Raw genomic sequence first — 25,674 nt, forward strand, 5'->3', positions numbered from 1 at the left:
TCATCTTTTTAAGTGGGAGAACTTGCACAACTGGTGGCTGACTAAATACTTGTTTGTCCCACTGTAGGTGCCTTTTGGCAAACTCCAAGCAGACATGTGCCTTTTACTGAGTAGTGGTTTGTGTCTGCCCGCTCTACCATAAAGGCCTGATTGGTGGAGTGCTGCAGAAAAGGTTGTCCTTCTGGAAGGTTCTCCCATCTCCACAGAGGAACTCTATAGCTCTGTCATAGTGACCATCGTGTTCTTGGACACCTTCCTGACCAAGGCCCTTCTCCACCAATTGCTCAGTTTGGCCGGATGGCCAGCTCTAGGGAGAGTTCCAAACTTCTTCCATGTAAGAATGATGGAGGCTACTGTGTTCTTCGGGACCTTCAATGCTGTATACATTTTTTGGTACCCTTCCCCAGATCTGTGCCTCAACACTATCCTGTCTCGGAGCTCTACAGACAATTTATTTGACCCTGTATGTGTCGATGACAAAAAAATCCAAGTTTATCTAACACTAAATATATATTTTTTGTAAAAACATGCAGAAACATTAGGCAGCTCATCTGCTCATGACATCTCTCTACCTCCCCCTCTCAAATTCAAATTGCTTTATTGGCATGAAAAAACATTGTGTCAATTAGAGGTTGACCGATTAATCGGAATGGCTGATTAATTAGGGCCGATTTCAAGTTTTCATAACAATCGGAAATCTCAATTTTTTTGGCGCCGATTTCCGATAATTATTATAAATTTTTTATACCTTTTATTTAACTAGGCAAGTCAGTTAAGAACACATTCTTATTTTCAATGACTGCCTAGGAACTGTGGGTTAGCTGCCTTGTTCAAGGGCAGAACGACAGATTTTCACCTTGTCAGCTCAGGGGTTCCAATCTTGGAACCACACAGTTAACTAGTCCAACACTCTAACCATTGCACTCCACGAGTAGCCTGCCTGTTACACGAATGCAGTAGAAGCCAAGGTAAATTGCTAGCTAGCATTAAACTTATCTTATAAAAAAACAGTCATAATCACTAGTTATAACTACTAATCCAGGTTAGCAGGCAATATTAACCAGGTGAAATTGTGTAATTTCTCTTGTGTTCATTGCACGCAGAGTCAGGGTATATGCAACAGTTTGGGCTGCCTGGCTCATTGCGAACTAATTTGCCAGAATTTTCCGTAATTATGACATATCTCGAAGGTTGTGCAATGTAACAAGAATATTTAGACTTAGGGATGCCACCCGTTAGATAAAATAACGAACTGTTCCGTATTTCACTGAAATAAACTTTTTGTTTTCAAAATGATAGTTTCCGGATTCGATCATATTAATGACCAAAGGCTTGTATTTGTGTGTTATTATGTTATAATTAAGTCTGATTTGATAGAGCAGTCTGACTGAGCAGCAGCAGGCCCGTAATCATTCATTCAAACAGCACTTTCATGCGTTTTGCCAGCAGCTCTTCGCAAGCACAGCGCTGTTTATGACTTCAAGCCTATCAGTCTAATGGCTGGTGTAACCAATGTGAAATGGCTAGCTAGTTAGCTGGGTGTGCGCTAATACTGTTTCAAACGTCACTCGCTTTTAGATTTGGAGTAGTTATTCCCCTTGCGCTGGCTTTTGTGGAGCGATGGGCAACGATGCTCCGAGTGTGGCTGTTGTCGATGTGTTCCTGGTTCGAGCCCAGGTAGGGGCGAGGAGGGGGACGGAAGCTATACTGTTACACTAGCAATACGATAGTGCCTATAAGAACATCCAATAGTCAAAGGTACAGTGGGGCAAAAAAGTATTTAGTTAGCCACCAATTGTGCAAGTTCTCCCACTTAAAAAGATGAGGCCTGTAATTTATCGTCATAGGTACACTTCAACTATGACAGACAAAATGCTTGCATTCCATCTATAGGCCTGTTTAGCACCATGTAATTTATTGGGCCATGATGCTTTATGGTTGGGTTCCATAAAGGACTTCAATCCTTGTAAATTCCAACATGCAACGTAAAAAAGATTTCATAACTGTTTTTTATTACCTTCAAAATTAGATAAACACTCACAATCCAACCAGAACTATGGGATGGAGATTGCACCGCTGTTCCTGGTTGGAGAGGTCGGGCTGCGGTTTAAAGCGACGTCCTTGAGTCTTGGCAAGGATGGGGACTGCATCCCTGTATAGGTGAACATGGTCATAGAAACAGTCCAGATCAAGGGTGGGACAGGTGTGCAATTGGTCGCAGGGCACAGTCCCGGGAGAGACTCTCCCTCTCTCATATTATTATTTTCTAAATACTTCAAGCTCTGTAAAATTGGTTGTTGATCATTGCTAGACAACCAATTTTCAGGTCCTGCCATAGATTTAAGTAGATTTAAGTAAAACACATACTTTGCCACTCTGGAGCATTCACTGTCATCTTGGTAAGCAACTTCCATGTAGATTTGGCATTGCATTTTAGGTTATTGTCCTGCGGAATTGTGAATTCATCTCCCACTGTTTGTGGAGAAGCAGACTGAACCTCTAGGATTTTGCCTGTGGTTAGCTCCATTCCGTTTCTTTTTATCCTGAAAAAGCTACCCAGGCCTTAACGATTACAAGCAAACCTCCTGGTCTTTGTGGTTGAATCTGTGTTTGAAATTCACTGCTCGACTGGGGATACTTACAGATAATGGTATGTGTGGGGTAAAGAGATGAGGTAGTCATAAAAAATATAAAAAAACTTGTGACTTGTACATTTTTACTCGTGAATTAATTTAGGCATGCCATAACCAAGGGGTTGAATACTCATTGACTTAAGACATTTCAGCTTTACATTTTTTATAATTAATTTATAAAAACGTCAAAAAACAATCCCACTGACATTAATGGGGTATCGTGTGTTTTTAAACAACACATGCTCTAACAACAAAATGTGGTAAAAGTCAAGGGGTGTGAATACTTTCTGAAGGCACAGTATATAATGATCTTGAAAATTTCAAAATTATTGAAGGGACAGGGTTAGGACACAGTAATAAAGACATTTTAATAAAACCCTGTTTTTTGGATGCTTGCTGTTGGTAAATAAGAATGTTCTTTCAATTCTAAATTTGATAGGCATTAGCAAGCCAAAAACTCACTCAATTAGTCACTTGTCCCACTCTAATGGAGGTTTGTATTCGTAAGCTATGGTGTTAGTTCGTTACAGCTCCAGTGATCACGTTAATTCTTAGCGGCCTCTCAGTTCTTCTGCCCTGTTAATCTTGTGATGCCACGGACCATATTGTGATGATGCCTGTTGGTACCATGGGTGCCAGGGAAAGAGGGAATAGTAGTGCCAGTGTATGCCAGCTCTCGCCCGTTGGTAGCAGTGCCATTCAGGAGCCCTCTCTCCTCACAAGCGCAGCCCTGTCTGACTGAACTAAAATGGCCTCAGGAATGTTAATTTGAATTGGAGAGGAAGAGTTCTCAGGAGACTGGACAGACTGTACTACTCGGAGATACAGTACTGATAGGCCACAGACAGTACAGAGTGGACTGGAGTGCCCTGCTCAGAGCTGCAGTATTGACAGCCTACAGACACAAATGACTGACAATAGACAGTATAGGGTAGGCTAGACACACAGACACAGCTAGTACTGGGGGGTCTGGACTGGACAGAGTGTACTACTCAACCAACAACAAAAACGGTTAGCTACTCTTTCTGATACATAAAACGCAACATTGATTATTGATCATTCTCCTCTACATACAAACCACAAGAAAACACTGCCCCAGAATACAGTAACCTACACTGTGTAAAAGGTCTTCTGACCATTCCAAAATGTTGTCAATTACGTAACCTGGTTTTCCAATGCCACAGGGCAAGAGAATGTCAGTAAGGAAGTCAGGTCAACATACTATCATCATAATTGATGTTACAAATCTGTAGTCATTTTAGATTGAGATAGCAACAGGAAGGCTATGGCATGGCAAGGGAGGGACACAAATAAAATATTGTTTGTTGATGGTTGTAGATTAGGTCTACCGCAAGTCGTGCTTAGACCAACTGTCAAGTCAAACTAGCGTAACTGTCAAGTTTGACCCGGTTTAAATAGTGCAACTGTCAAGTCAGCGTGTGTGTACTGTATGTATGAGAGCAGAGAAGGCAGTTATTAGGTCTCAAAGGGCCTGTTGTCTACTCCTACTTCCTTATTAGTGAGAGGAAGAGGTCCACTAAAAGACACTTAGTTTCTACAGGAGGTAATAATAGGGAGAGAAAAAGGGGAAAGCAGACCAATACTACAGTTCCACTTTTATTCTTATGCTCTTAGGGTCTGAATCAGGGAGGAGTTAAGCGCCAGCTACTCTGAATTTTGCGTAAATAATTCAAAGAATGTCGATGGGAGACTTCTGATAAAATTCAGAGTCAAGTATGTAGATCTCAAGTCAAAAATCAGGGATGCAAACTGGTGAAGGCCCAAAAAATATTACCTTTTTTTTTTTTGCACTGAATCCCAGCTAACTTTAAAATGCAAATTTCTAGTGACTTTTAGGCTGGGTTCCTTCTTGAAATTCAGGTTTCAACTGTGTACTAATTAATAACAAAGAACATGATCTACATGATCAGTCTGTGTGTGTAAAATAAAGTGGTTCATGTAAACCTAACTCGCAGCTACAAATTTTCAGGAAAGCAATCCAACGTTATTTGTTGCCTAGACTTTATTGCAAATGATAATCAAGTACACAGAACAAACAATACATTAATATTGCTGTTAGCCATGACAGCCTTTATAATAGAACGCTTGTGACCACACTAAATATTGCACTTAAAGTAGAAATTGTATAACAAAACAGGCATTGTATTTTTGCTCTATTATAGTGGCTAGGATAATAAGACGTCGATCAAGTGCACAAGGCTACATGTGTACAAAAATAACCTTCACTGAGTACATTTTTTAAAAATAAATCACCCCTAAAAGCACACAAGTGTTACAGTAGGTCAAGTTCAACACACCAAAAGCAATATCTTTGGGCTACACTGCGCATTATTACATTGTACACTTTTGCCTGTGTACATCTGTTCTACAATGTGCCAGCAGAGCATGAGACACTTTGATGGCATAATTGATTGATCTATTTCAGGCATAGTAAACCTGACATACCCCTTTTTTATCCACTGTACTGAAAACGTGAGAAAGTGTGTGGTGTTCCTTTCACCTCGATAGTGGCATCCAGCTTAAGCCAGGCCCAGCTCCAACTACACTTGATCCCTGAATCCACTTGTTTAACAAGCAACGCCTCATTTCCCCCTAATTCCCTCATTCTGAAAATTAACCACATAGGGAAAACATTAGTTCATAGATAGCTAATTAACAAACAAACTAACTAGTGAATATTTCACACAGATTGCCAGGTTCCAGAGAGCAACTAATGTTATAGCTTGAGGAACGGGAAGTCGTCGTATACCAGTTAATACTATACAGCTAATTGGTTCCTCGAGCTAACGTTACCTCATCTGACATTGTAAGGTTAGCTAGCTGTCTGACTTTGTCAACCAGCTAATATTCACACGATCAACTCAATTATTTGATCCGCTAAGTTATCTAATGTTGCTCAACATTTCTCTGGCTAGCTAACAGGCAATTCGATCCAGCTAGCAAGAAACTTAATGCTAACAATTCTTGTTCCACCACATGTGCTCCTTCACCTCAAACTCTCCAAATGCCAGTTGTTTTTCGGTTACAGCTCATGAAGTACGCTTCATAACCGCCGTCTCTAGGCTTCTCACCTACCTCTGTTGTCATACAGGGGGAAGCGCTGCTGTAACATACTGACCACACCACTTGCGTTGCAAAATAAATGAACTCATACATGTTATTCAATCATTGCACCCACACTGCTCGCACGCGTCTGCGTAGCCAGGCACTAAAATATAACTTGGTTCTATAACTTGGCATCTGTGATGCTTGACGCGCTGCAAGTCCCGCTTTTCCTCTCTCATGGTTTTTTGGAGCATATACCCACGTGGGTGATTGAAAGATGAACTGAGGTCCACACTCCAGTCCAGTTGGTGGTGGTAATGCACCTTAAAGTTTGTTACCAACCGCCATATAAAGTCCAAAGAAGAAGAAGAAGCCTGAAGGAGAAGAGATTACTAGAAACAAACTCAGTTTACCCTTGTATCTGTGGATTAATTGTCAGAATAGAGGACCTTGCACATTTCAGGTGAAATAACAACCCAATGTTTATATCCCAGGACAAATTAGCTAGCAACAGCAAGCTAGCTAAATTGCCATACATGTTTAATGTTTTTTGACGTGTCCCTATGTTAATATAGTTGCTTCAGAGTTTGTGTTGGTATTTCAACCTGCGTGTCCTGATCGTGTCTGGTCTGGGTGGACAAAAATCAACATGCGCGACCCGGTCTAGTCAGCATGTAACTGGCAAACAGCTTTTCCACACTTCACCGTCTTTCCAGAGCGCACGCTGATGCTGTGACACCCAAGATGGCTGTCTATTTAGTCACATGCTGCATTCTGTTGTTATGTGAACGATTGGCCGAGCCCAGGCTCGAGCCTTGGATATGGCCAGTATTGCTCCAAATGTGCATGACTTGTTCGCTTTCAGCCAGTAGTGACCAAACGCAAACTTTCCTCATCAGATCTACACGAATCACGTAGGTTCCCTATTTTGGATTCAAAATGGCGAATTTCGTCAAAAGGTGACTAGTTTTCATCCCTGCAAAATACCTCCCAAAAGGAGCTGTGCCTGTTTTCACTTCCTTTTAGCGGTCCTCCTCTGTTGTAATGTAATGATGGTGATACGAGAGACATGGCGAGCAGTGGTGGTGAACCAACCGAGCAAAATCACAGTGTCCAAATGGATCTGGGATCCAGAAGGTCTTTTTAAAACATCACTTAGAGGCTTTTTACACACTGCTAGTTAGATGTAAACAGAGCTGTGCTTAGTGCAGTGGGTGTTGACATCGTCATGTGAGCTTGTGGATGCAGCAGAGGAGACAGGAACCACAGAGATGAGACAAAAAAAGTTAAAATAGCTGGCTGGAGATTTTCCTCCAAAATATCTATCTCAGGATTTTCAGGCCGATGTTAAAAATGTGGATATACTGCATATTTGATAGCCACGTCATTTTCATCTCCTGTCTAATTCCCATCAACATGTAGCCCTGTCACATGATGAGGCTGTAAAGAGACAAAAAAGCTAAATCAGTCCCTCCCAATATCAACACAGAACAGACATCAGTCCCAGACACAGCAGTTTCAGAGCAATTTCGCAGCCTTCACGTAGTATCACTGGGAGCGAGACAAGGTCTCAGGGCCTCAGCTCTCGTGACGATTGCTTGGAGTGTAAATGGTGAACAGACAGGAAGCACCTCATCCGCAGCTTCAATAGGGACTGAGTTAGTACAACGTGTAACCTTGACAAGCATGGTTCTGGTCTGAACTGTAATGGACATAGGAAGCGTCATGGCAACCCATGGATAAGCAGTAGAAAAGAGGACAGTCCACATATACGTAAAAATACTTGTGTTTTACTTCATTATATGAGAACACACACACACACCACAAACACAGTACTGTTATGTTCACATTAGTGAGTGTGACTGACTGACTACAGGGTAAACGGGATGATGCTGTGGTTGTATCACACACACAGAGATCATCCCTGCAGTACACTGAAAACCAAACATTAAACCAAAGTTCAAACCATCATCAAAGCAATCTCATTACTGTAGCTAGGCTATGTAGGCTCTGTGGCTACTGGCCAGGCCCTCTAGCTCTCTGCACTCTATAGCTAGGCTAAGCACTAAGTAGTCACCCTCAAGTCTCATTTATTTTCTGAGAAAGCAGTGTAAGTGATTACTCATTATGGGGGAATTTTTTAGACTTTATTAGCAACTTTACTCTCTCGCTTTCTCTCCTTCTCCCTGCCCCAGTCTGTCAATTCCTTTGCATTTTTCTCCCTCCCCCTCTGTCTCTCCCCCTCCGCCTCTCCCCCTCCGCCTCTCCCCCTCCGCCCTTTTTACCTACATCCTTCTGCTTGCTCTCGCTCTCCCTCCCTGTCACTGAGTAGCAGTTTAGGAGCAGAGGGACAGCCCAGATTAAGAGAACCCGACAATCCTCAATTAGCCAGCTGCCACAGAGACTGATTGACTGGGTCTCACTCTGTCACGTCACACACACTGTACGCGGTTTACACTCTAGTCAACCAACACATACACACATCTTAAAAAAAAAAAAAACATTTGTTGTAATAAGGCGTCGCTGTACCATCAGTTCCCGAGTAAAGATTTGTTAACGTCATGCTTGCACCATTAATAAAAAGTGAAAACTTTCTAACCCAAACAGTTCAAAAGATCTGACCCATATCACCTGCCAAAGGTTGTTTGTTTCTTTACCACGGGTTGGGGGAGGCACATTTTACATTCATTAAACCATGTCGCAGGCCGTTCTAAAACTACTCGCGGGCTGCATTTGTTTTACACCTTGTAACATTTCGTGGGGGCAGAAACAAATGAAAATGGATCACTTATTCAGGAGCTCAATGATCACAGCAATGAATGACTGAGAAATGTCTTGCATGTTGTCACCACACACTTGACGCTCCTTAGACTGTGTACAATGTTCAATGCAATGCATCTCAATAGGATATATGTTTCTACATTATGTTAAAGCGGTACTAAAATTTAAAAAGGAACTTTCATTTCAATGACAGGTACTGCAATCAACATTTTCGATTTGTATAGTACACCCCACCGCAGTACACCCCACCGCAGCACTAGCACTGCAATACCATACACAACAGCTCAGCCCACAGGCAATCTGGATATGCTCAGAAGAAGTCCAGCTCAACTATATTTAAAATGACATCGATGTGTAACTGTTGAGAGTTTGTTTATTTGTGCACAAGACTAGAAGGGACACAATAAGTGGTGGCCTGGCAAGCAGCCCACTCACCTCACAAGTTGTGGATTTTAAACAACAACGAATCATAATGCTTTTAGTTCAGTTCTACAAACCACCAGTTTATTTCTGGAACACTGAAAAGTGTACTGTTTTAATCCGGAATAAAATAAGGCAGTAACATAACAAAATATGAAAAAAGGGTAAGGGGTTCGAATACTTTGCAAAGGCACTGTATACAATCTAACAAAACATTCCAGAACAGAAATATCCCATGTGTTCCAATGCCTCTACATTCTAAATGTATCACAGCTAGAACACTAATGTGAATATATATGTGTGACTGAAATCATTCATGCTAATGTGCAGCATACATGAGTAAAAAAAAAACAACACAATTTTCCTCCTCCACAGTCCGAATATAGAAAGTGCCTCAGGCCGTTTTAATGCCAACCAAAGGTTGACAAAAAAAATCTAATTTGAAGATGCAGAAGGCAGTTATCCTTTAATATAAAGCCACAGAAGATTGGATGAAATATACAACAGGTATGCTTTCATGTCACCATAGTTTATTGGCTGAAAGGACAGAACAGCAGCACCAGCTTGGTAGAATCTGTAGTTACACCTAAAAGGCAGACTCTAGTCAAATGTAGTGTACTATACAGGAAAAAGGGTGCCATTTTGGATGAAATCGGTTAGTTACAGAAAGTCATCAACACTTTCTGAACAACTGGGCAGTATTACTCATTAAATAAATAAAATGTAGCAGCATCATACCGGCTGGGTTTCATCTGTAGTTTAATAACAACATCTATTGAAATCTAATGATAGAGCCTGGTATGATTTGGTTGGAGTGGAATAAGCACTTTTTAGAGTTACTGTAGAGAGAAAAATACAATATAATACTAATACTGCTTTTTACTACATCACCCCATCAGGAAACAACTGTTTGGGGTGCTCTGATGGTGAAATTATCTGTATGCGCGTGTGTGTGTGTCCTTTCCTCCTACCTTCGTCAGGGTCGTTCCGTGCCGAGGCCTCTAATAGTGCCACATTAGCTGCAAACGATACATGTCGTTTGGCCTCCATGGCTGCGGCATGATTGGTGTTCCTCCTCTTGTCCGCCTTGCGCTTCTTGTTCTGCATCTCCTTCTCATAGACTGCCCATCTCTTCAGCTGCTGCGTGCGGCGCTTCTGGGCGGCCCTTAGTCGCTCCAGGCTAGGCACCTTATCCAGCTGCTGCAGTTCATTCAGAAGCTCCAGGTGGTTGGCCATGGTGGGGACAGGTGGGACCAGGGCTCAAAGGGGGACCAGGGGTTGTAGACTGGTACTAGCGTGGGGGGCTGCACATTTGGCTGTAGTAGCCAACTCCCATCATCATCATCCTCACCACCAGGACAGTTGTGACTAGACCACCCGCTGGGGAGACAGAGAGAGATAGATGACATTAGTACAAAAGAGAACGCTTTCTTGAACTCCGTAACCCATGAATTTGGAACTAAGAGACTTTTCCAAGAATATGAACCCCGGAGGCTAAAAATACATTGTGGAAGTATATGTATACTAGCCACTTTTCAAATTACAGCTGTTGAATGTCTGGGCTTAAGAAAATACTTAACAGTATACAGTAGTACTCGTAGCTTAGTAAATGCCACAAATACTTCTCAACTCCTTGTTGTTTCAGCAGGCTTAATGCCCGACTTATCTTGTTTCCTTTGATTTGAGCGTCCTTCTCTCAACGGTAGTCTGTTACATCATACTGTAGTGCACACTCACTAGACAGTACCCACTCCCCCCCTACTGTAGTACCCACTCCCTCCCTCCTGGAGTACCCACTCCCTCCCTCCTGGAGTACCCACTCCCTCCCTCCTGGAGTACCCACTCCCTCCCTCCTGGAGTACCCACTCCCTCCCTCCTGGAGTACCCACCTCACTAGAGAGAGTACCCACCTCACTAGAGAGAGTACCCACCTCACTAGAGAGAGTATACACTCACTCTCTACTGTAGTACACACTCATCCCAGTCCCAAGACAGGCAGTCAACAACACTAGTTCATGGGTACAAAAATACAGACACTACCTGCATTATTTTTTATTTTTTTATTTCACCTTTATTTAACCAGGTAGGCTAGTTGAAAACAAGTTCTCATTTACAACTGCGACCTGGCCAAGATAAAGCATAGCAGTGTGAACAGACAGCAACACAGAGCTACACATGGAGTAAACAATAAACAAGTCAATTACACAGTATAATTGTTTTTATTTTTTTAATAAAAAGAGTATATACATTGTGTGCAAAAGGCATGAGGTAGGCAAATAATTACAATTTAGCAGATTAACACTGGAGTGATAAATAATCAGATAGTCATGTGCAGGTAGAGATACTGGTGTGCAAAAGAGCAGAAAAGTAAATAAATACAGTATGGGGATGAGGTAGGTAAATTGGGTGGGCTATTTACCGATGGACTATGTACAGCTGCAGCGATCGGTTAGCTGCTCAGATAGCAGATGTTTAAAATTGGTGAGGGAGATAAGTCTCCAACTTCAACGATTTTTGCAATTCGTTCCAGTCACAGGCAGCAGAGAACTGGAAGGAAAGGCGGCCAAATGAGGTGTTGGCTTTAGGGATGATCAATGAGATACACCTGCTGGAGCGCGTGCTACGGGTGGGTGTTGCCATCGTGACCAGTGAACTGAGATAAGGCGGAGCTTTACCTAGCATGGACTTGTAGATGACCTGGAGCCAGTGGGTCTGGCGACGAATATGTAGCGAGGGCCAGCCGACTAGAGCATACAGGTCGCAGTGGTGGGTGGTATAAGGTGCTTTAGTAACAAAGCAGATGGCACTGTGATAAACTGCATCCAGTTTGCTGGTATTGGTTTGCTTCCAATGGTATTGGAAGCCATTTTGTAGATGACATCGAAGTCGAGGATCGGTAGGATAGTCAGTTTTACTAGGGTAAGTTTGGCGGTGAGAGTGAAGGAGGCTTTGTTGCGAAATAGAAAGCGGATTCTAGATTTGATTTTTGGATTGGAGATGTTTGATATGAATCTGGAAGGAGAGTTTACAGTCTAGCCAGACACCTAGGTACTTATAGATGTCCACATATTCTAGGTCGGAACCATCCAGGGTGGTGATGCTAGTCGGGCGTGCGGGTGCAGGCAGTGAACGGTTGAAAATCATGTATTTGGTTTTACTAGCGTTTAAGAGCAGTTGGAGGCCACGGAAGGAGTGTTGTATGGCATTGAAGCTTGTTTGGAGGTTAGATAGCACAGTGTCCAAGGAAGGGCCAGAAGTATACAGAATGGTGTCGTCTGCATAGAGGTGGATCAGGGAATCGCCCGCAGCAAGAGCAACATCATTGATATATACAGAGAAAGGAGGAGTCGGCCCGAGAATTTAACCCTGTGGCACCCCCATAGAGACTGCCAGAGGACCGGACAACAGGCCCTCCGATTTGACACACTGAACTCTGTCTGCAAAGTAGTTGGAGAAACACTACTAGTGTTCAAACATTCAAAATCAACAATTCCTTCTTACTGTATTTAAAACAGTAACAAAACAAAATATCCAGAAAAAATGCAAATAAAATCTACGTCAGGTTTTTACGCGACCACGTTTTCCAAAAACTCTTAAATATCTAAAGAAAGAATGGGGTGTCAGCTATGATATGGCATCTTGAGTTTGAAAATATCTATTTTGGATATTGAATTACAGTATGTATGTAAAGTGAATTTGCACCCGGTAACAAAATGTCATCATGGGTCCCTGATCTGTACTACAGAGAAATACATAATTATGGATATGAATGTCATTCTCCTCATGTTTCACAAGTCTGGTAATCACAGCGCAGCACAGTTGAGTACAGTACAATACAGCAGAGTAGGGTAGAGTATAGTTCAGTACAATATACCACGTTATTAAAACTTGTGAAACATGCGTCTATGATAACGTTGAGATTTGGTCCAGTTCGGTCCGTCTGTAGACGTTAACGTCAAGTTTCAAATACTTTTCAACATCCATCCGGTGCTCAGTGGGTGAGGATGCGGGATAAAGTAAATAGAAAGTGAAGAGGCTCATGGGTAGGTGTCAGTAAGAGCTGGGCGAGGGGACATTAACTGGAGAGAGGGTGAGAGAGGAGGAGGGGTTATCCAGACTCACTGTTTTAACACTCTTGGTTTGACCACCAGACAAGTGAAAAAAACTGTTATATGCCAGTGGAAGTGAGGACAGTAAAGCAGGTGGCCCAACTGTGGTTTGTGACTATTATGATTTCCCATTGCAGCCAATTCAGCTGCAGTAATTCCATCTCAGATTTGTTGTTAATTTAGGTAATGGAATTACAAGTTAATTTCATAAACAAAATTGATATCAGTAAAAATCCCTATAATTAATTGATGTCTACCTTTCTTGTGAACTTGCATTATCCTTCCTCCTCACATGGGGGAGAAATTTGAAAATATATTGAAGATATATGTGGGTTTTTAGTAACGTAATTACAAGTCAATGTTTTTAAACATACAGAAGGCAAATAATTTCTCAAACTAAATATAAGTGTTGACATTCGTTGGACGGGGTCTTTACGTCGACATTGTGTTTCGATGCATTTCTGATACCTTAAGACTTTCTGGTAGATGTTTTCTAAAATACCTATTTTCCATCGGTTTCTCTAGAAAGCAAAGCCTTTACTTATGCCTCATTTTTAAGATGGAGAATGGTTGAAAAATATAGATCTATGCCTTCAATTCCCAAAAGTATAAACTCTTAGCTTTCATTTGACACCCAATTTGATATGCTCCTATGAACTTAACATGTTGGTACTCATGGGTCCTTTTTGATGAAAATGCCCAGAAGCCCTTTGGTTTTGTAGTAACCAGCTCTGTGATAAGTAGACTTACTAATAACCAGCCTCAGACTTCCGGCTGTAGCAAGCCCTCAACAACAAACCAATAAATGATGTGTCTAACTATAGCAACTGGCGCATAACAGAGAATAGATGTGCCTCAATACATCAAAAGATGGGGAAATTTGTTTACTTGTTATTTCCTCTGTTCGATGCAATTTTGTCTGAACTTTCCATTTGTGAGCAAAATCATACCCTGACCGTTGTTAATTTCTCTGGTGTGCCGTTGAAACCAGACGACTGTCAGATGTCAGCCTCAGTACATTCATTCGACTCCAGTAACCACATCCTGGCCTGAACCCTACTCATCCACAGTATGTCTCACTCCCTCACTGACTGACTGTTCACCCACAACACACTATCAGTCAGGGGGATGGTTGTGACTGTCAATTCAACTCAGAACCCGATCTTGCATGCACTGGCCACGAATACTCGATTAACAGTCTGTCATGAGAGACTGGCTGCTATAATATAAATGGCACACATGGTCAAAACGTCATCATCGGATAGACTACCTATCCTCAAAAAGGCTATACAATATCTGTAAGGGAAATCATACCGAGGCACGGACATCCTCTAACTAGCCATGGTGTGACAGTGATCGGGTATAAGCAATGACTCAAAAAGGTAAAAGGCACAAGGGACAGGAGCGCAGTGCAAACAAGGAGGATTTTATTAAGAAAAATACAATTAAATCCTGGCTCTTTCAGACCTCTACAGGGTCAGACTTTATAACGGTGAAAACAGAAGCATGAAGTCGACAGGACTAGTCAAAAGCTTAAAATCATTTTGGTTGTACTCGTACTATACCTCACGTGACGTGCACTTTCCAAAACAGTCTCACCTTGAAGTCTTTGTGCAATTTGAGTGCTGACATACCCTCTTCTAAGGAACAGTGCTCAGCTGGAGGTCATTCCCCTAGCAACCATTCCTCATGCTGGCTATACTTGACCCTGCTGTACCACACATGGTTTTTAATCAATATGAGCATCAGTTTCCTATTGGGGATTCATCTTGTTAGTGTCATCTCTCATAGAGGCCAAACACAAATCTGTAAATTAAGAGGCCTATATTTTCCACAGTCCAGGTCACAGATCTATTAGGCAGTTTGTTTCACGGAGTTTCCATCTAGAAAACAACCCCCGTTCAAGCCGCTACTGCACAGAACCCTTCTGCGGCTGAAACCCGTGCAACCAACCTAGCTCTCTCACAACACGGACAGGAAGACGGCTGTAACCCAATTCTTCTCTACTGTCATCTTGTGTGTGCAAGGTCAGTGGCCACAAACTTCAGAAAGAGAGAGTAGTGTATGCACGCATTCTCTAAAAGCAGGCAAGTGTAATTCCTCCAACCATCCTTTCTCAAATCCAACGACTGTGCTTTGCCAGATAGAGGTCGGTGGAGATAAGGGATACCAACCATTTTGGAAGATAATAAAACACAAAACAGTCGGACATGGTTCCATGTCTTGGCTTGTCAATCACTTTTCAATAACCATCAAATGATAAAGCCTGAAATCAAGTGGTGGTGTTGTCTTTGTGCCAACCTTTAAAACACAGTCACAGTTCGTCTTTAAGTGGTGAGGGAGAAACGGAACAGAAGGCATTCATTTTACAGCACAGTGATTTAACCAAGACGCCAAACTGGGAAATAGAAACGCACTGATGCAGTTTAATCTGTGCTAGATTTCTATATTTTAAGGCACAGAAGAAAGTCCCAATGGATATGGCTCAGGAGACTACTGGGGTGTGTGTGGACACGGTTTCCTATACTTGTGAGTACCAGAAGTCCTCACAAGAATAGTAAACCAACTAAAATTCAGAGACTTGTAAAAAAAGAGAGGTTATTTTGGGGTTAGGAGTTAAGGTTAGGGAAAATGGGATTTTTAATGAAAATCAATTATTGGTCCCCAAAAAGTCCTCACAAGTATAGTAACACACAGCAGTGTGTGTGTGTGTGTATGTTCTGAACTGGGCTGTTCAACCGATTTCCCCTCAAGTGGTTAACTGTTCTACCACAGGGGAAAATCATGTTGATGCATAATGCAGTAACTAACACACACACACACACACACACACACACACACACACACGTGAGTTTCCTCTTAAGGATGTTAACAAGGCCTGAAACATGTCTTGTAAAGTTGGCTGGAGGTATTAGCAGGCGAAGCGGGCAGTAAAGTGAATTAGCGTCTCTCATGCTGTGTGACAAATAAGAAAATGTCCACTGTTTGTTCTGCTCAGTCTGAAAGCTAAATAGCGTCAACACAGGGGATGAGGGCCTGCCTCTGATCAAATCACAGGGAGAGTAATCACATTACCTACAGTGATTCTCACACACACACAGTATACACAGAAACCTGCTGTACTTTAACTGCTGCTGCCAGTCATTCACCCTTCTGTTTCTCCTTGCCCTATATCAAACTAGACAGTGATAGTGTGCGCACATTCTACAAACATCAGAGAAATGGTTCCGGAGAGTTTTACACTTTTAACCCAGAATTCTGATCTCAAACAGAGGACCGTTTGGGCTTACCGTCAGGACGGTCCAATCAATCACAGATTTAAAGCCAGAACAGATAGGATAACCATGTATGTGACAAATAAAATGTGATTCGATAAGCTCAATAAGGCAGCAGATTTCAGCGTTACCAGAATCGGCTCACAAGAAAAGCAGATTATTTAATGAAATCTGTTTCATCTCATGTATGTCACATATTCAAATGAGAGATGCTTTCAAATATTGTCAAAATATTACAAACTGGGCTATCTGGACACACTGCCAGTCTTTTTTGTCCTGCAGTGTCATTGTGGTCCACTCTTACTGATCACCACTGCTAGGCTAGTTGAAGTCCACTCCTACTGTACTGAGCAGCACATGTAGTGGTTCAAATACCTGCCGTCTGTTCTCTTCTCTAATATTGCTGTTATGCGGTCGACAGACGTCTACGTCGCTCGCAACAGATTTTTGCGCAGCGCCAAATCCATGACTGTATGGAGAGTTCATTGGGATGCTGTGGGGGCAGTGTTGTGTGGGCAATGAAGCTGCGCTGCTTGGTTCCTTGTTCCGATATACATAGGCTATGCATCAAAGTACCATCTCTGCATTCATAACCAAATATAATCTCAGCGACTATTTAAACATTAAACCAAACATTGTAGCCATAGAATCCCCATTAACTACGTGAAAAGGTAAAGGTTTTTTTTCTCAGTGATATGACGACATTCTATTTTCAGCTGGTATGGGAGCAAATGCATGGAAGTAGCATATCAAATTGAGATAATGCCACAGGTTAGGCAAGTGTAAGAATATTTGCCAGGGCATATTATACGTAAGTATAAATCTGATTATTGCGCACGCAGATGTGGGAACCTAAAAAGGCGAGCTAGCTTGCTAAGTCTTTAGCCAGACTAAAGCCAGCTAGCTACTACGAACAAAGGGAGATGGCGGTGACTCTTCCTTGCTTTCACCACAAGTGAGAAAACAAAAGAAAGTTGCTATCGCCCACCTTGTGAATGGAAGTCTAGGAAACACAGACTGGAGAGGGTATCATGTTACCAAAAGGTGACTGCTGCTCCAAAGCACTAGATCTTTGCCTTCCCACTCACCATGTGCCCTTTTGAGTGATGGTAAACTCAGCAAAAAAAGAAATGTCTTCTCAATGTCAACTGCGTTTATTTTCAGGAAAATTAACATGTGTAAATATATGCATGAACATAAGATTCAACAACTGAGACCTAAATTGAACAAGTTCCACAGACGTGACTAACAGAAATTGAATCATGTGTCCCTGAACAAAAGTAACAGTCAGCATCTCGTGTAGCCACCAACTGCATTAAGTACTGCAGTGCATCTCCTCCTCATGGACTGCACCAGATTTCCCAGTTCTTGCTGTGAGATGTTACCCCACTCTTCCATCAAGGCACATGCAAGTTCCCGGACATTTTGGGGGGGAATGGCCCTAGCCCTCACCCTCAGATCCAACAGGTCTCAGACGTGCTCAATGGGATTGAGATCCGGGCTCTTCGCTGGCCATGGCAGAACACTGACATTCCTGTTTTGCAGGAAATCACACACAGAATGAGCAGTATGGCTGGTGGCATTGTCATGCTGGAGGGTCATGTCAGGATGAGCCTGCAGGAAGGGTACCACATGAGGGAGGAGGATGTCTTCCCTGTAACGCACAGCATTGAGATTGCCAGCAATGACAACAAGCTCAGTCCAATGATGCTGACACACCACCCCAGAACATGATCGACCCCCACCTCCAAATCAATCCCACTCCAGAGTACAGGCCTCGGTGTAACGCTCATTCCTTAGACGATAAACGCGAATCTGACCATCACCCCTGGTGAGACACAACCGTGACTTGTCAGTGAAGAGCACTTTTTGCCAGTCCTGTCTGGGCCAGCGACAGTAGGTTTGCTCCAATACGCAACGCTGTTGCAAGTGATGTCTGGTGAGGACCTGCCTTACAACAGGCCTACAAGCCCCCAGTCCAGCCTCTGTCAGCCTATTGCGGACAGTCTGAGCACTGATGGAGGGATTGTGCGTTCCTGTGTAACTCAGGCAGTTGTTGTTGCCATCCTATACCTGTCTCGCAAGTGTGATGTTTGGATGTACCGATCCTGTGCAGGTGTTACATGTGGTCTGCCACTGCAAGGACGATCAGCTGTCTGTCCTGTCTCGCTGTAGCACTGTCTTAGGCGTCTCACAGTACGGACATTGCAATTGATTGCCCTGACCACATCTGCACTCTGCATGCCTAAGGCACGTTCACGCAGAGAAGCAGGGACCCTGGGAACCTTTCTTTTGGTGTTTTTCAAAGACAGTAGAAAGGCCTCTTTAGTGTCCTAAGTTTTCATAACTGTGACCTTAATTGCCTACCGTCTGTTAGCTGTTCGTGTCTAAAAACCTCTTTGGGCTAGGGGGCAGTATTTTCACATCCAGATGAAAAGCGTGCCCAAAGTAAACTGCCTGCTACTCAAGCCCAGAAGCTAGGATATGCATATTATTAGTAGATTTGGATATAAAACACTCTGAAGTTTCTAAAACTGTATGAATAATGTCTGAAAATAACAGAACTTATTTGGCACGCGAAACCCTGAGCACAATCCATCCAGGGGAATGTGTTTTTTATTAGTTTTCTATGGTAAGCCCTTTTTAATAGGAATCTGATTCCTGTTCCTATGGCTTCCACTAGACGTCAACAGTCTTTAGAAATTGGTTGACGTTTTTATTTTGAGAAATGTTGAAGTAGTCCTGTTCTTTCCATGTGTCACTCAGATGGACTCAAGTCTTTTGGTGCACGCGACCTTGCTTCACTTTGTTTTCGTCCGGTATTGAACACAGTATATCCAGTCTTAAATTGTATTGATTATTTATGTTTTAGGATACCTAAAGTTGGATTAGGAATGTTGTTTGAAATGTTTGGACCAAGTTTACAGGTAATTTATTAGAAACTTTGTAGTCATGTTGTGCGAGTTGGAACCGGTGCATTTCTAAATCAAATGCGCCAAATAAATTGACATTTTGGGGATATAAAGAAGGAATTTATCGAACAAAATGACCATTTGTCATGTTTCTGGGACATTTTGGAGTGCCAACAGAAGAATATCTTCAAAGGTAAGGAATTAATTATATTGTTATTTCTGACTTGTGTGTCACACCTGGCTGGTTGAAATATGATTATCATGTGTTTGTATGCGGGGTGCTGTCCCCAGATAATCGCATGGTCTGCTTTCGCCGTAAAGCCTTTTTGAAATCTGACACAGCGGCTGGATTAACAAGTTAAACATTATTTTGATGTATTACAAATGTATGTTTTGTGAATTTTTATTATGAGTATTTGTTTTTGAATTTGGCGCACTGCAATTTCACTGGATGTTGTCAAATCAATCCCATTAACGGGATTTGATCGGGAATGGGATATAAGGGATCCCTAAGAGGTTTTAACGACCGTTCCACAGGTGCATGCTCATTAATTGTTTATGGTTCATTGAACAAGCATTGGAAAAAGAGTTTAAACCCTTTACAATGAAGATCTGTGAAGTATTGCATTTTTACGAATTATCTTTGAAAGACAGGGTCCTGAAAAAGGGATGTTTTTTTTGAGTTTATATACCATTGCTCAAAAAAAAAAAAAAAAAAAACTAGTTTTTTTTTGTATACAGTTGCCGTTGTTCTGAACCCATTGCCCCCAAGTCGGCCTGACAAGTTCGCCAACCCCCACCCCTACCTCGTCCGTTGATCTGCCCTGTACAGAACTCGCTTAAGCCTGGTTGGGGCTTTTTTTCCCCTGGCTGCCAAGTACGGAGATGGCAAGTGCCTAGTATCCAAACATGCATGGCTTGAGATGCGGTCACCGGTCATGTGTATAAAGCAAGCTACCTAGTTTAAATATCAACAATACTGCCACAGCAGCATAACTTTTTTTATATATAGTATATGGTGTTCAGCTATACATCTTTTTTTCAATAGTTAACAGACTTGCCTATTTAAATTAAGGTTAAGAACAAATTCTTATTTACAATGACGGCCTAACCCTCCCCTAACCCGGTCTGCGCTGGGCCAATTGTGCGCCTCCCTATGGGAATCCTGATCACGGCCGGTTGTGATACCCGTGTTCAAACCCGGGTCTGTAGTGACGCTTCTAGCACTGTGATGCAGTGCCTTAGACTGCTGCGCCACTGGGTCACTTGAGAACATCGTCAGTATTCTGTCTAGTTAGCTAATACGGGCAGCAGAGAGAAAGAGAGAGGAGAGGTTGGGTCAGATCGTTTTAGATCCAACTGCATTAACACAGGTAGTCTAGAGGTCGACTGATTAATCAGAATGGCCGATTAATTAGGGCCGATTTCAAGTTTTCATAACAATCTGTATTCTGCATTTTTGGACACCGATCATGGCCGATTACATTACACTCTACGAGGAGACTGCGTGGCAGGCTGACTACCTGTTATGTGAGTGCAGCAAGGAGCCAAGGTAAGGTGCTAGCTAGCATTAAACGGATCTTATCAAAAACAGTCTTAACATAATCACTAGTTAACTACACATGGTTGATGATATTACTAATTTATCTAGCTTGTCCTGCGTTGCATTTAATCGATGCGGTACCTGTTAATTTATCTTCGAATCATAGACTACTTCGCCAGATTATTATTTAACAAGCGCACTAGCGAAAAAAGCACTGTCATTGCACCAATGTGTACCAAACCATAAACATCCACGCCTTTAAGATCAATACACAAGTATATATTTTTAAACCTACATATTTAATTAATATTGCCTGCGAACATGAATTTCTTATAACTAGGGAAATTGTGTCACTTCTCTTGCGTTCTGTGCAACAAAGTCAGGCTATACAGTGGGGAGAACAAGTATTTGATAACCTGCAAAATCGGCAGTGTTTCCTACTTATAAAGCATGTAGAGGTCTGTAATTTTTATCATAGGTACACTTCAACTGTGAGAGACAGAATGTAAAACAAAAATCCAGAAAATCACATTGTATGATTTTAAGTAATTAATTTGCATTTCAGCATTTGCATTTTACGTAATTCTGACATAACATTGAAGGTTGTGCAATGTAACAGGGAATATTTAGACTTATAGATGCCACCCGTTAGAGAAAATAAGGAACGGTTCCGTATTTCACTGAAAGAATAAACGTTTTGTTTTTTCGAAATGAGTTTCCGGATTTGACCATATTAATGACATAACAACACACAGAAATACAAGCCTTATGTTATAATTAAGTATATGATTTGATAGAGCAGTCTGACTGAGCGGTGGTAGGCAGCAGCAGGCTCGTAAGCATTCATTCAAACAGCACTTTCTTGCGTTTGCCAGCAGCTCTTTCCTGTGCTTCAAGCATTGAGCCGTTTATGACTACAAGCCTATCAACTCCCGAGATTAGGCTGGTGTAACCGATGTGAAATGGCTAGCTAGTTAGCGGGGTGCGCGTTAATAGCGTTTCAAATCGGTGATGTAACTCACTGAGACCTTGAAGTAGTTGTTCCGCTGCTTTTTTTCCAGGGTGGCTGTTGTTGATGTGTTCCTGGTTCGAGCCCATGTAGGGGCGAGGAGAGGGACGGAAGCTATACTGTTACACTGGCAATACTAAAGTGCCTATAAGAACATCCAATAGTCAAAGGTATATGAAATACAAATGGTAAAGAGAGAGAAATAGTCCTAATAATAACTACAACCTAAAACTTCTTAACTGGGAATATTGAAGACTCATGTTAAAAGAAACCACCAGCTTTCATATGTTCTCATGTTCCCGAGCAAGGAACTTGAACGTTAGCTTTTTTACATGGCACATACTGCACTTTTACTTTCTTCTCCAACACTTTGATTTTGCATTATTTAAACCAAATTGAACATGTTTCATTATTTATTTGAGGCTAAATTGATTTTATTGATGTATTATATTAAAGTTAAAATAAGTGTTCATTCAGTATTGTTGTAATTGTCATTATTACAAATGAATTAATTAATAAAAAATAAAAAGATAATTGGCTGATTAATCGGTAGAGACTTTTTTTTGGTGCTCCAATAATCAGTATCGGCGTTGAAAAATCATAACCGGTCGACCTCTAGTCTATACTCTAGCTGAACACCATATACTAAAATATCCACACAAGCTAATAGCCAGCCTTCATATCATCAGTTAGACAATGAATATTAAAATTGTGAAATTATTATAAGAGCATTGAAGATAAATTGGTGAAAAGAAAAATTGATAACTAGCAGATTTACAATCAACATCAATGATCAGCCTGCTCTCTTTTTCTGATGTTAATGTCTTTAGGAAGCACTGTGACAAGCTTGCTTACAATTTGTGATGAGCGAGCGTTGTTGAATAGGCTTATGCGTAAACATATGTATTCTCTACAGAGGCAGTTCGTATGTTATGAATTTCAAGATATGAATCATTATGCCGGCGGGTGCCCTTTTTTCCCCATTTTGAGCACCTGCTCCCTGAAAGGTCTGTGCACGGCCCTGGCTGGATCCCTGTAATCACCTTCTCTCTGCCACATCCAGCAGATCAACAGTTTGGCCATCTTATTGAATCACACAGATCAGTAGCGCATGCCCGGTCCAAGGTCATCCTATTTTCACGCAGCCCATGGGACGGCCATCCGATCATCCTATATCACACAGATTGACCCCCCCGCTCCAACTCTCACTCTCCATGTTTTCCACCTGACAGAAATCAATAAACCTAAATGGATGAGAGGCCATGATTGGAACAAATATGATGTGACTACACAAGAGCTGAGAGAGAGAGCTGCACCGGGACATGGCTGAGATACGGTTTAAAAACATGCTTCTATCATCACATAGTGGAGTTAAGAAAAAAATACAAAAAAATACATTTTCACCCCAAATATTAATCCAAGTTATTCATTATTTTGTGACTGTGCAACTTTCTTTAGTCTAAGTTTATGGGCAGTCAGGTCTACTTTTTGGGTGTATTACTCAGTCAGCTCCTACACTTCACTGAGAGGCAATTGCAAAAATAAGAAAGTGGGAGGGGCTATGGGTCCCGACCCCATCCATCATAGGGTTTTTCCTGGGCGACAGCGGAAGGGAAATTGCAGACTGTAGCAGGGTAGAGCTGGTCCCACTGCCAGCTGTGCAGTGAGGAGGCACAGCATTGTATTATAAATAGTTCCAGTCAAGAGCTGCAATGGTTCTCGCTCTCTCCTCCTCCTCCTCTCTTTCCTTGTTCAATTTATATCTGTCAGAGGCAGGGGGAAAGAGGCAGAGTGACAACCACTGTTTTAAATGGCAGGCACACACGCTAGGGTTGGACAATAGTACGATAGTATCATCTAATCGACAATGTTTGTATTTGGATATACTTCATTCAATTCTGGATACCTAATGGAAACGGGCGGCGCACAATTGGCCCAGCGTCGTCCGGGTTTGGCCGTCATTATAATTAAGAATGTGTTCTTACTGTAACTGACTTGCCTAGTTAAATACAAATTTGAACAAGTACTATACCTTCCAAAATGAATCAATGTAGACCCCTTACTAGCTGACTTTGCTGGAAGCTACTTTATTGAGGAAAAATGTACTTGCTATGACTGTGATATGTTGTTGTCCCATAAAGCTATCTTAAGAACTGTAAGTCGCTCTGATAAGTGTTGACTAAAGGACTAAAGTGTAAAAGTAAATTGTGTAAATTCTAGCTCTTTGAGTTGCATTCATCCTCACTACTAATTTAACTCAAGTTCTATTTCCAATAAGAAAAAAAGATGTGAAGATTTCAGTAGGGAGCTTTGTGCTGCCATCTGGTTCTTGCTCAGCCATGAGCTTCTCTGCCAGTTCTTAAGGTAGCAGTCGTTAAAGTACAGTGAGCTAATCACAGACCATTTTAACTACAATGACATTCTCAGTAACGGTTACGTAAACTTTTTAGTTTTTGACCAAACCATTAGGTCAGTTCATTTCTACATGAACGAATCTGGTGCACATCAATTTCCACCGAGTTTAGTAAAAGAGATAAAAACATTCCACCATGAAGCATGAATTGATTGGGTAAAAAAATGAGATGGGGCAAAACTTAAGTGCTGCCCTTGTTGACGGTGCGGACATTTAGCGTCAGGTAGCCTAGTGGTTAAGAGGGTTGGGCCAGTAACTGGGAGGTTGCTGGATCGAATCCCCGAGCCACAAGGGGGGGGAGAGAAACAATCTTCCATTCTTCCCTTGAGCAAGCCAGTTAACCACCACCAACTGCTCCCAGGGCGCCGAGGATGTGGACTTCGATTAAGGCAGCCCCCCCCCCCCCCCCCCCCCGTACCTCTCTGACTCAGAGGGGTTGGGTTAAATGCGGAAGACATTTCAGTTGTGCAACTGACTAGGTATCCCTCTTACCCTTAATGCAAGAGAGGAATGTACAACATACAGAGCAGAGAAGTCCACCAAAAGCACTGAACTATGTCCAGTCAGAACTCTCCCCATCATCGTTTTATGCACAGAGTTCCATCTCAAAAAGTTGTTTGAATAGCCTAAAAAAAAAGGTAGCCAGGGGCCTAATAACGACAGAGAACAAACAATATCAATGGCCAAAGTCGAATGGCACGTTTAATCAAGAGAGAGGAGAGTGCGCGAGAGAAGAGTGAGCGTCTCATGCAGGACAGGGAGAGAGCACGCGCACAAGAGAGAAATTAAACCATTCGACCACAAATAACAAAATTCTAACAAATAAATATCCAATATATACATTTATTGGCCAATTCAATTTACAAACTTCATTGCAAATAGAGATGTCAAATTAGCACAACTTAGTGAACAATCAAAGAATTCAAAAAAGGATTACCAATGTACAAACTCAGTGACCATAGTCTGGCAAGAGACAGAGACGGGCTATATTTCTTCTCTCTAAGGTCAGAGAAGAACTATATAAGGACTGTGGGTCGGGTGAAGTAGAGAATGAGCATCACTTCCTACTCCACTGCTCAAAATGACTCAACCAAAAGTACTTGTCTCTTAAAATGTAAAGAAAGAATTGCAGGATTTCTTGAACTGCCTGTTGAGGAGAAAATCTGTAGTTTCTTAGAAGAAAACGTAGAGACAGTAGATCTTGCTGCAGATTATGTACTGGCCTGTCATAATATAAAAGAGAGAATAGATCCCCCACCATGTCATACACATGAGCCCTTGTACATTTAATTTCTCCACTGCAAAAAATAACTTGTTGTTAGAACTTAACAAAAATGGCCGCCTAAAGTCGGCAAGACGTCGTCCCATGGATGTCCTCGGGAATATCACCGGGACATCCTCGGAACGAGACAAATGTCCCCCAAAGAACGTTCCCTTTGGACCATTACACAACGCTCTTAGAACGTCAGTGGGATAACTTCACACCGGAACCCTTAAGGGGCCTAAAGGGAAC

At 42.0% G+C, this 25,674-nt stretch overlaps 1 protein-coding gene across 1 annotated transcript in view; it reads right to left on the bottom strand.

Moving 5' to 3' along the window:
* The window catches only part of LOC110527702 (protein phosphatase 1, regulatory subunit 16B), a 128,646-nt gene that overhangs the window by 71,654 nt on the left and 31,318 nt on the right, over nt 1-25,674 (bottom strand). The window contains exon 2 of the mRNA XM_021609156.2: nt 9,872-10,280. Within this exon, the coding sequence (XP_021464831.1) occupies nt 9,872-10,136 (265 nt within the window). The 5' untranslated portion in view covers nt 10,137-10,280. The remainder of the gene's footprint in view (nt 1-9,871; nt 10,281-25,674) is intronic.

Source organism: Oncorhynchus mykiss, chromosome 7, assembly GCF_013265735.2.
Source record: "Oncorhynchus mykiss isolate Arlee chromosome 7, USDA_OmykA_1.1, whole genome shotgun sequence".
Lineage (NCBI taxonomy): Eukaryota > Metazoa > Chordata > Actinopteri > Salmoniformes > Salmonidae > Oncorhynchus > Oncorhynchus mykiss.